Here is a 12,330-nt window from a genome sequence, read left to right as displayed (position 1 = left end):
GAACTTGCTCTCGTATTCGGCCACCGTCATGGTTCCTTGCTTTAAATGTATGAATTCAGATGCCTTCTGTTCCTGCAATGAATCTGGGAAGTATTTTTCGTAGAATACTTCCAAGAATCTGCTCAAGTTGCAATTTCTTCTTTCTTCAGAGTGAGAAGCCATCATTCCTGTGCATTGTCTTTGGTGCAGGGTAGGGCGCGAAATGTTTTTCCATGCCTTTAACCCAAGCATCTACTACCATTGGGTCTGGACCGCCGGTAAATGTGGTGGGTTTCAGATCCTGGAACTATTTTATGGTAACCGGCTCTTCTCGTCGTTCCGGCATCCCATTGTTGATGTTAGTCTGTTGCAAAAAGCTAGTAATCGCTCTTTCCATTATTCTTTCCATCGATTCAGTGCCACTGACTGATGACTCGCTTCCGTTACTGTTATTGGCCATTCTATAAAGTAATAAACGAGGCATTACATTCACAATACAGTGTATATGTAAGCATGTGTAGCGCAATCTATATCTATATAAAATGCCAACTTTACTATTTTTTACTATTAATATTACATCTTTGTTTCAAAAGTCAAAATATGTTAGTGTCTCATCCCTGTGGTAAACAAAAACAAAAAAACAACAAAAAGAGATTAGAATACATCATGGTCAACATACAAAAAGGTTTTCTTCTACCAAATCTAGAGTGGTGGGTCAAAGGGGCCAAACAATCATAGGAAATAGTGTTGCATAAAGAGCTCAAATTCTCATCCTAACTGGACTACACCAAAACACATCCACGCTGCTTGGACTATGAAAACGGGGACGGACTGTATGTATCCCAAGAATACTCGATCGACAATCCACCTAGGTGTCTCGACATATGACAAGTCATTATTAAAGTTAACATTTTGAATATTAATTATCTCCAGCGGGTTAGGGATAGTGGTGAAAATATAATCCTCAGGGTACACGTTCCCCCTTCTGGCCACAAAATCTGGGGGCAGAAGGCCTATAATATAGTGCGGGCGGTCATGTCTCGAGGCAACGCCAAGGACACGAGTGGGTCCTGGAAAACGTCCGTGTGTATCGACACGGCTTTGCCCCCATAGTAAATGTAGGGCAGCGGTAGGATCAGCCTGTATATAGATTGGCCGACCCATTAATTGGGTAAGGCCTGGATACAGTCCTCTAATTATGTCCTCTGAATCTCCCCAACCCTCAGGTGAGGTGGGGGCGGGGTGCTCGGCTAAAATCTCATCTAAATTAATGACCCCGAGCTCATTCCAAAACGCATCATCAAGGTTAATCTCTGACATTCCTACATCACCAGAATAAGCGTAAGATTTTACACAAAAAGGACTAACGTTACAGGTAAATATTTATTATTATTTTTTATTTTATCTTATTTTATTTTATTATGTTTATTTAGCTATATAGTTTTATTTATAGATTTATTTATAACTTTTCAAACTTCCTGATCAAATTAAAATAGCATTTTTTTTAAACCGTTACTCTGATACCACCTTTGTCATAACCCAACCCTAGCGGCTTAGGGTTGGAATCGCAACTTACTAACTTATTCTATTCGTAGCAAATTAAACTGCGCAAGCCGAAATAAAAATAATTAAACAGGAAATTACTCCATTTTACTACTTTAATAAGAGAAAATACATTTACAGGGTTTTTATTATTTTATTATTCAGTGACCGGCCCCGAGTAGAACAAAAAGGAGTAAAAATATAAAAAAAAAGAGAAAGACACAACAGTAGTTCAACATCAATCCTCGTGCGGGTTTCATTACGTGAGGTTATGGGTTTCCCTACATCTCGTCACCTGAAAGGGTAACAACTATAAGCACACAACAGAGTGAAAACTATTATGCTAAGAGTATAGGGAATACAAAATCATTATGGATAGTTAGTTAGACCAAAATATTTACATAACTCAATTTGGTAAATAAATCATTTAAGTGGCAGAAACTGAAATACAGAAATTATGTAAATAAATAACCATAACCACGGTACAGAACAGAACAGAACAGAGGTCACAGAAGTGACAATCAGAACAGAGGTCAATGGGTCCATGACAAACAAAGAACCACAAAGTGGCCAAACAGAGGCCAATGGTTATTTAAGTCTCCTAAGGCGTAGGACTCCCGTGATACTACTTACAAAACATAATTATTTATAAAGTCATAGTCAAATATTCTTTAAAATTTAAACAAACATATCCATGGGTTTCATTTTAACAAATAGAGTTCAGAAATTAATCCACGTAATTGAAATATTTATGAAACATAACTTGTATTAATATAACTAATAAAATACAACTTGTATAAAATAAATTATGGTAAGTCAAAATATATGTAAACTATATTATGGTAACTCAAGGTATAATATAACTCACCTTAAGATTGAGTCTTACTATTTCCTTCCTATTTTTGTTAACTTCTCACGGCTGTTCTCTCGCTTCCTCTCTTTTTTTTCTTTTTTTTTCTTTTCTCTTTTCCTTCCGTCCTAATCGTTTCACAGCCCCACCCTATCATTTTTTTAGAGTATTACATTAAATATTACGTTTAAAAAAAGTACACTAAATATTTTTTTCTGTGTTACATTAGAGTGCTACAATAAGGATTTTTTTTTTTTTGAGTATTACATTGAAGTGTTATGTTTGAAAAAAGTATAATAAAGAGTTTTTTTTGGAATGATTGGAGTATTAAAGATTGAAATCATACATTTACTCAATGCTTACTAAGGAGTTCTTATTCTCATTTTGAAATATTTGAAGAATCCCACATCTTTTTTAAAATGTTTCAAGAATCTGACATTTCAAGTCATTCCAAATAAAAAGATTCCCATATAAAAACTCATCCCAAATTTGATTATAATCGGTTGTGTATTTTACCTTTCTAGCACAAAAGAAAAAAAAAAAATAATATAATATAATAAAAATAAAGCTATAATCGTAAATTTATTTTTTAAATAATATATTAAATCTACGACAGCTGCTATTTGCCCCTACCTTTTTACTTTGGCCCCCCCACTTTTTTGAACTCTCATCCACAAAAATGAATTTTCTCATTTTCTCTTTGAACCCCTACCTTAATACTAACTATACCCCTAACTCCAAACCAAATACAAACCCTAGTCCTAATCCTAATCACATCCCCACCAACAACGCCCGACAGTCCTACACCTCCGGTCAAGACAGACCCTAAGGGTAAGAAAGAGAGACCTACGCCTTGGGCCCCAAAATTGGATTTGAAAATAAGGCCCCCAAATATAATTTTGTGTTTTAGATATAATAATAATAATAATAATAATAATAATAATAATAATAATAATAATAATAATAATAATAATAATAATACGCCCAAATACTATAGGCCCAATTGAACATGGGGCCCAAAAAAAAGCAACAAGACTAGATTTTTATTTTTTTAAAGTATTTGTAATGATTGTTTCCTATTTTAATATATGAAAGTAAATTTTTGTTTATAGTTTTAATAATTATATGTGCAAGTAAATTCTGTTTGTAGCTACAAACAAATAAAAAAGTTGTAACTTATTGTTTTATCCATGAACTTTTTTCTTATTTATTTATTTATTTATTTATTTTTTCATTCAATGTAAGAGGGCCTCATTTCCAAAGTTCGCCTTGGGCCCCCTAAATTTCAGGGCCGGCCCTGCCTCCGATGACCCACAACCAGCACTGTCGCGTAACCACCATCGTTGGTCGCTACTCATCCCAATTCCGATGATCTTTCCCAACCCATCTTCTCCAGATTTGGACCTCCAAGAAAGCTCCTCTCACAAATTCAAGCCTTGCTACAATATCAATATTCAATACCGAACTACACAAAGCATGGCACCTTTTTACCGTTTTGCTATGACTCGGTCGCTCTGTTCTTCCCATTAAACTCGCTTCCCGATACGCCTTGTTTCGATCACCTTTGTTCGATTTCCAATTCGCTTCTCTTCTTGACTTACGTCATTGTTGGTTGCGTTTGTTGCTTTTGGGAAGTTCGTGTCGAATTTGAATGTGATTGGGGTGTTTGTGCCCCGAATTGAGCTCTAAGATTTCAGATGAAAGAGAGTTTGGGGAGTTGTTGTGAGAACATATTTATAAGAGAATGAAGTGAATGAGATTAGAATTTGAATCTCTAGTAGTAGCAAAAAAAAAAAAAAAGCACAGTTTTGCGTTATGTGGTTGGTGGTGGATGAGAGACGATGGTGATGAAGAGGTGGAGAGTGGTCGAATCTGCTAAACATCAAGAAAAGAGAGAGAGAGTGTGTGAGTTGCCGGTGGAGGTTGTCGGTCGTAGTGGAGGTGGAGGGTTAAGGTTAGGGTTGGAAAGATAGAGATGGGTAAAAATGGAAATAAGTGTTAGGGCAAAATTGAAATAAAAAATAATATAAAAAAGATGGGGGTCCAAAGGAAAAAAGTGCTACCAATACTCTAAATCTATCTTTCCAAAATCAACAGTACTAATTGGTGTATAAGAAAACTCTTGGGACTAATTGGATTACAATTTCTCAATATGAGATTTATAAATAAATTTTTCATAAAAAAATAGATAAAAAATTTGCTATAAATAGAAGCTTAGTTATATTTAAGTTTATAGTTTTCTCTTTATACATTTATAAAAAAAATTTAAAATTATGTTTGTTTTGAAATATTTCTATTTCTATTTATAAATATTTAAAAAATTATAAACAAAAATTTATTGGGGATGCATTTATATTTAAAAAAAAATTTATTATCACAAAAAAATTAATTTCACTTATTAATTATTTTTGTCCTTATCCAGTCATCATCCTCCTATGTCATTCCGTTGCCACCCGCCACTAACCACCACATGTAATCATCACATATTATTTTGAGTTATCACTTATGTAAATTTATAAAAATTTATATAATTTTATAATAAGATTCCATACTGTATGCAACAAGTAAATGGTCTATGTACCAAATATATATATTTATTTTTATTATAATAAGATTCTATACTGTATGCATTAGAATTGGAAAATTTTCCATTCCAACAAGTAAATGGTCTATGTACCAAATATATATATTTATTTTTATTATATAAAAAGTAATCGTAAGCATGTCAACTAATTTTTTTTAAATAAAGTACTGCTTACCAAACAAACGAGATCATAAAATTAGTTGCTTTCAAGTATTAGCAAATTGAAAACACTTTTCGACAACACCACCGCTACTTCCCACTTCTGGATCGAAAATAAGAAACAAGCCCATCAAAACCTCTCTCTCTCTCTCTCTCTCTCTCTTCCATTCGATTGATGTTGCACTGAGATAGTTAATATATATATATATATATATATATATGTATATATGCGTATGCATATGCCATTGTGGAAGAATTGAAGTCAAGTAGTTCTTCAAGGTGACCGCTGGCGGCGCGCGGTTGTCAGATAGTCGGAGCTCGAAGAAAATCATCTGCGACGCTGCCGCCGGTGCCGCCGCAGGTTTTGCTCTTTTTACAAAAATCCCTCAATTTTGATTTAAAAAGTGTTTTTGTGATTTCAGTTAGGGTATGTTCATTTCGTGATATTTTTGTTAATTTTTGATAAAGCTAGTGAATTTGTTAAGCTTTTTGGTGCTTTTGATAGTTGATTGTCAATTGTGTGAATGCTTCGATCAGAAGCTGTCGATTGAGTCAGTTTTTGGTTTATCATATGCTATTTTTGTGCTCTGCAGGGGCTATAGCTGCCACTTTTGGGTGCCCATTGGATGTCATTAAAACCAGATTGCAAGTCCATGGCCTTCCTGAAGCTCACCATTCTAGTCCAAAAGGTATGTGTTCTGGAACAATTTTCTATGTACAATAAATAAATTGAAACTAAATCAAACAAATAAAATAAATAATGTACCGAAATTATTTTATTGAACCGAATGAAAAATTAAAAGATCAAGTGTGTGACACTCTGTTCTTAAGACAGATTCCGCGTTGGTGCTTACGGACTAATGGCGTCTATCTCTCAGGATACAATGATCTCCACAAATTTGTAGTTGTACTCCAAACAAATTTGTCCGACGAACTAGAACCTTGTGTTTTATACTTTCTTTAATTTTCCCTAAACAACTAATATGAAGAATAATGCAAACAGAGCAAGAAAAGGACAGCAAAATGAAAATTTCAGACTGATTTTCGGATGCCTTTTTGGATACCAAATCCGTTGGACTGTGCTGGAATATATAGGGCCGAACAGGTGTGATATAAAACTGGAACAGATATGAGTTTAAACCGAACAGGTGCAACACTGTTTCAAACAGATATAGTTTGAATTTCAAACAGATTCACAGCAGTTACAGAACTGAATCTGTCTGGGAAAACAGTCCGGAACTGCTGGGCAGGTTCGGCAGTTAAGACCTGTTCAAAAATTGAATCTGTTGAGGAATGAGGAAGAGACACAAATTTTGGAAAAGATTTGAATTCAAATTTAATTTGAAATACAAATAATTTCCTACAAGAATTTTTTTGAAAAAATTCAAATAAATTTTGTCCAAAAAATTAATGTTAGAACCTACCCGACTCACAACCGCCGGGCCGGACGGCGGCGTGTGTGGTGGTTTGGGGTAAGGTTCATTTTGTCCATAACTCCTCCCTTCTACAAACTTGGATTGCCCCTTGAGGCCCAACCCAAGTGTTGCCACCTAGAATTTATATACACACATAAGTTCTCTTCAAGTTTCAATGTGGGACAACCCATTTCAAGAAACCCACATTTATTTCTTTAAATTTCCTATTCCACGAACCCGAAAACGACGTCAACTTCCCATTCACTCATAAATGGTTTTGATGAACCGTCTTCACCGTGTGACTTACCATGTGACAAGGAACATGTCACCTCTTCGGACCCACTCCAAAAGACGTTTGGGGACTACTCAATTTTGGGCTCAAAGTTGGCCCAAAATAAGCCTTATAAAACCAATTTTTCCAACATGTTCTTGTATGAATTCTGTTACTTTATAGCTAGAAACAGTATGGTTTGTTTGTTTGTTTGTTTGTTTGTTTATACAGTAGCATTTTTGGACTATAATAATGCTTTTGGCGTAAGCATCTTCCTGAAACTGGAATGTATCAAAAACTTAGGTAATGTTTGGTTCACTGGAATGGAATGGTCATCCCATCAAAATATCCATTCTCATGTTTGTTTGACTAAAAAAATAATGAAAAATTGCCCATGGAATCGTCATTTACCGTTATAAGGGAATGATCATTCCATAGGAGAGCCTAAGGAACAACAATTACATTCCATTCCATCTCATTCCAGTGAACCAAATAAAGCATTAGTATGGAAGTTGATTGCTTTTGCAGAAACTACTTGTGCCAAAGCGCAACAAGGGTTTTGTTTTGTTTTTTTCTTTTGAACTTTGACTAGTAAGAAGGTTGATGAAATTGGGTTGTTGGTAAATAAATGCTAGAATCATTTGTAACTGTGGTTTGTGCATTCTTTGGATTTTGGAAGCATCAATTTCTCAGGGAAGTTTGCTATACGGGAGTCTATACAACAATTGAAATTACATATTAGATTAAGTTGAAGTCCATTCCAAAGCAATCGAACTAGACTTCAAGGCTCCTAGGTAGAGGGACAGTAGAACATTGAGCGTTATGTGACATCAAACTATTAGTTCCTGCTGTGATCTCTTTATGTGCCATAAGCTGTAGGCTCTTTATGCACTTCTGAGAATGCTGAAAAGGGAACCTTACTCCTTAATTTGGAGTTATCTTCAAATCATACTTCAATTTATTAACATGGTAAAAAGCTTGTAATAAAATGACTTTTATTTGGTAACTCATTCAGGTAGTGTTACGAAAGGGATAGATGATGAGGGACCCAAAAACTGAATCCTATAGTTTAGGATTACACTTTCTACCACAAAATTAATGGAGGTAACCATTTTGTATTAATATATTCAATACAAGGATGAATTCTTTGCTCACAAATGTGGCTAATAATTTCACTAAATTTCTTTAATCAAACAAAACATCTTTGGGCAAAGCATTTTTATATAAAATATTTGTGAAGTTGTAATGATCCTAACATAATTCTTCTCTATTTGTTAGATTACAAAAATAGACATAGTCCATCACCTATTGTATGCTAAGAGTATATTTACCCATTTTGGTTATAAAATTCAGAGGTATGGAAGGTAAAATCCTTTGAAGTCCAAATGAAATTCCAATTATTTATTTATTTTTAGGTTCTTCCACTATATGACAACATAACTAATTGAAAACAATTTGAAATTTCTAGTACTTTTTCAAAACATGCAATTCATCAATATTAAAATTCACATTAAATGAATATATTCCATAATTATAATTTCACCATTCTAAGTTTGTTCAAAGGTTAGCAAGTAGACAAAAGGAAATCATGTTTGAAAATAAGGAAAAAAAAACCGGTCAAAATTCAAGCTTTCTATAAGCCTATGACCAAAAGATGTTAAGTGGGTTACCTTTGTCCGAAGGAGATTAATTTCCCTAGCAAAACTATAGCAGAAAAATTGCCTTGCCAATAGTTGCAAGTGGAAAGCAATGAACCAACACGTCAGGAAGAAATCAACTAATCAAGTATTAGATAGAGCCAAACATGCACACATCTTCACATTTTCAATATTTTAGGAAGATTTTTGGCATTTTTCATTATTGAAGTTATCTTGCATAATCTAACCTTTATGGAATATAATGAAGTCAATGAACCTCAATTGCTCTAACCATGTAAGAGCTCCATAATAGGAGTATAAGACCTTTTTCATTGACTTCTCTACCATTCGGGTGGGTACGGTAGTCCACTTGGCTTCATGTAACAACTAGCAACTAACAAGTTTTGACTTCATCAACAACCTTATTAAGGTTCGATTTGCCTTATGGAGTCAAGATTCCAGGATACGGAATATGTACTCTGTTAATGACTTCATCAACAACCTTGATCAGGTAAAGGGTTGCGTTGCGTCTAAGACCTGCTCGAGATCTGGTGAAAGGTCTGCTCATAGAGTTGCTCTGCTGGTCTATGCTGTTGTAGTATGCTACTGGTTTTTCTTCTGAAGTGTGAGGGGTCTGCTCTGCTCAAAGTTTTGCTCATAGGTGCTGGTTTTGTGCTGCTGGAGTATGCTGCTGGTCTATGCTGCTGGTGTTTGCTGAGGCTTCTGCTGGTGTTATTGTTCTGTTTTATTTTGCTTTTCCTGTCTTTTTTGGTTCCTCTTGAATGATTGGTTTCTCACCAATCTTGCGTTGATGCTCTTTGCTCTTCTCTCTTTGTTGATGTGAATTTTCGCATGTATTGCTTTCTTCATCAATAAAGTTTCATTTTGTTGATCAAAAAAAAAAAAACTAACAAGTTTTGACTATTTCTCCTTGTAATATCATTATCAAACTATGCAACACACATCCTCATTACCCTCTTTTTTTGGTTAAGACATCGATATTAACAAGCTTTAGCCTCTTTGGCTAGCACAAAATCTCCACCAGCGCACATAGGGATTTTCTGGGGAAAAAAATTATGTTCATATGTTAGAATTTTGCACAATCAACCGTATTGGTCTAATATTTATTGATTTTTCAATTCCTCTTCTATTATTTTGTTTTACAGATGGAAAGTAATTTTCCCTGATAAATGACTATGAATTTACTAAATTGAAATGCCCAAGGAATATATAGATGAGCTATACGAATAGAAGAATGATGCTTAACCTTTGGACTGAGTTTTTTTTAGCTTCCTCTCTCCAAATGTTCATTTTTTTTTTTCATTTACGCATGCTTTTCTTATATATGTTGATGTACTTAATGCGCTTCATATTTGGTGACAATCAGGTAGTATCATTATTACAAGCCTACAGAATATAATACGAACTGAGGGTTTTCAAGGGACTACTGTGGCCTTTCACCAACATTGGTGGCACTACTTCCAAACTGGGCAGTGAGTATTACTTTTCTTGAGTTGTTCTTGAAGATTAATGACCAGTTCCTTTATTATAGAAGCCATTGCAGCTTCAAATATATATATATATTAAAAATTTTATCTACTTGAGTGCACCTTCATATCTTTTCTGATTTTTAATGTATTCTCCCTCCCATTTTGTTCGATTTCTTTTCCAGACAGTGCTCATTGCTTGCTTATGTGCAGTCACTATGGTTACACTACTGAGGAGTTTTTAGTTCCAACAAAGGAATCAGCCTGTGGTTTTCTCGTGTCCGAATCTCCAGAAATCCCCTCTTTCTTTCTTTTGTTAATTCTTTTATAAGTTGAATGCTTCTGTAGTGAAAAAACTTGCTTTTGGTTCCCATTTTAGTTATGTCTTTGCAAAATACGTAACTTTTAGAATTTAATCATTGTTCCGGAGAGCTAGGATAAAGCCTCCAGGACAGCCAACCCATTTTGGAAAATTTATGATGGAACCAAATATTTTTTGCCCATAGAGCGGGCTCATTTACCAGTGTTCTAAGGCAATTTTTGTTGTTACTTTGTCATTGCATGTGGGTCTTACGATTGTTCCAATCTTATCCTTTGCTTCTTCTTTATTTATCTAGTAATTTGTTCTCCCTGGGAATTCTTTCAGGGGCAAAGCAATATCTGTATTTTTCGTATCATCAAGTCATTGTGGGAAAACAACCATATCAGAAGCTACCTCTTTGGTAATTGTTTGTGCAAAATGTAGTAGAATCCTCTCACTTTCCCCCCTCGATTTAAAAGCTGGCTCAAGCCAATCTCTCCCAACAATATTTTTTTCATTGTTTTATAAGATTTTGCTACATGCTTTTGTCCTTCTTACGTGTTAATATGATTGCTGATTTTTGTTCAGTTGGTTGTTTTGATTTCTTTTAACATTTCATACTGTGATAATACAGTGAATAACAGTGCCCAACTTACATTTGGTGCGAATATGATTGCTGCTTCAGGTGCTGGTGCTGGTGCTGTCACAGCAATTGCAGCAAATCTACCGTGGGTTGTTAAGACCAGACTGCAAGTAGGTTGGATCTTGTTATCTCCAGTTTCTTTCAAACCTATTGAAGTAGATTAGTGAATGCTTTTAGTTTCTGCCTGCTTGACTTGAAAACAAATACTTGTATCTATAACTTATGTGTATGTATTACTATTGCAGAATTCTGTAGTTGTAATTAATTTTGTTTCAGAATGTTCTCTTGTTGGCTATACAGTATGCTTCTCTATGTTGCAGAAGTATCTAAACTAGAATCACAGCTGGAAAATGAGATGAAGTTTGAAAGAAAAACTCCTTTCAAGTGCTAGGGCGCACACACCAAGCTGAAATAGGTTTTGAGCTCTGCAAGTAAGCCTCCTAGTATGGACTAAAACATTAGTGCAACTGAGTACAAATCACTGGCATTTCAGTTCCCAATAGCGATTGATGACACCACCGGCAGTTGAATAACTCCACAGTTAGTCAGAAAACTATCATCAACAGTAATTGATGATGATCGTCAGGGTATTTATAGTAAGCTGTGTAGCCTGAACAGCCTTTTTAATAACTGTAACTGTGATTACGGTGAAAGAAATCCTCAATCTGCCGGTCAAGTGCACTGTCGCTGGTGGGGCATTTGATCAAGTGAGATTGGGGGAGACTGTAAAAGAAATAGAAGGTGTATTGGGAATAGTCCAGTTCAAGTAGAAAGTGAAAAGATTGCAAGTTTTGGATTTTATGAGGCTTTCAAGCTTTTTGTCAATAACATTTAGGATACGATCATCATCATTAGAAAGTAAGCCATGAACTCCATACCATTGTTGGTTCAAACCGAAATTGAGTTTTGGAATTGCTTTGCTGCAATTTACAGTGCACAACCCACAATGGGGACAACAATGGGGACAAGTGATGTTGGAGTAAGGTAACTTGATCTGCCCAAGTTTTCCACCCTGGAAGGACTCTGGACCGTTTTGGAATGAGGTGTTGTCTTCTCCATAAGAGTGAATAAACAGGTGTGACAGGACAAAGAAAGCCAAAATGGAGGGAGTAATCATTGTAGATTCACAATTGAACAGATAATGAAACAACCAAACACATTGGGAGAAGAACAAAATTCTCCATTACTTGGAAGGAGGTCTCTGTGAGCAGGGACGGACCGATAATTTTCACATAGGCAAACATATATATACTAACAAAATTTTTAAAATGAAAATATGAATTATAATATCAATTTCTACTAGTATAAAAAGTGAAAATAAGATGAAAAATGTCTATGATAGAATTGATAATAAAATCTTGTAGAATGTCTTTATCAATGAATGCAATTAAGACTTAGCTGATAAATTATTTTATTTTTTAGAAACTTGGACTTGTAATTAATACTAGTTATAAGAAATTAA

The 12,330-nt window shown here is 34.8% G+C and overlaps 1 protein-coding gene across 1 annotated transcript; it reads left to right on the top strand.

The window, feature by feature from the left end:
* The first annotated feature begins 202 nt into the window (after positions 1 to 202).
* LOC145800755 (uncharacterized) lies at positions 203 to 11,985 on the top strand. The gene is made up of 7 exons (XM_082890489.1): positions 203 to 337; positions 5,385 to 5,475; positions 5,708 to 5,803; positions 9,825 to 9,930; positions 10,571 to 10,646; positions 10,911 to 10,978; positions 11,189 to 11,985. Exons 1-7 carry the CDS (start codon positions 203 to 205, stop codon positions 11,196 to 11,198), a joined length of 582 nt encoding a protein of 193 aa, XP_082746615.1. The 3' UTR covers positions 11,199 to 11,985.
* Positions 11,986 to 12,330: the final 345 nt, after the last annotated feature.

Source organism: Camellia sinensis, chromosome 10 (assembly GCF_055761805.1).
Source record: "Camellia sinensis isolate YWXY chromosome 10, ASM5576180v1, whole genome shotgun sequence".
Classification (NCBI taxonomy): domain Eukaryota; kingdom Viridiplantae; phylum Streptophyta; class Magnoliopsida; order Ericales; family Theaceae; genus Camellia; species Camellia sinensis.
Note: the sequence above shows the minus strand (reverse complement) of the source record. Positions and strands in the feature narration are given on the sequence as shown.

What these genes read in the sequence shown, in the direction of transcription:
- LOC145800755 (XM_082890489.1), top strand. Translation starts at nt 203, where the DNA reads ATGTTTTTCCATGCCTTTAACCCAAGCATCTACTACCATTGGGTCTGG. An exon ending in TCCGGCATCCCATTGTTGAT is followed by an intron (nt 338 to 5,384) that starts GTTAGTCTGTTG and finishes GAAGTCAAGTAG; the next exon opens with TTCTTCAAGGTGACCGCTGG. An exon ending in TCACCATTCTAGTCCAAAAG is followed by an intron (nt 5,804 to 9,824) that starts GTATGTGTTCTG and finishes GGTGACAATCAG; the next exon opens with GTAGTATCATTATTACAAGC.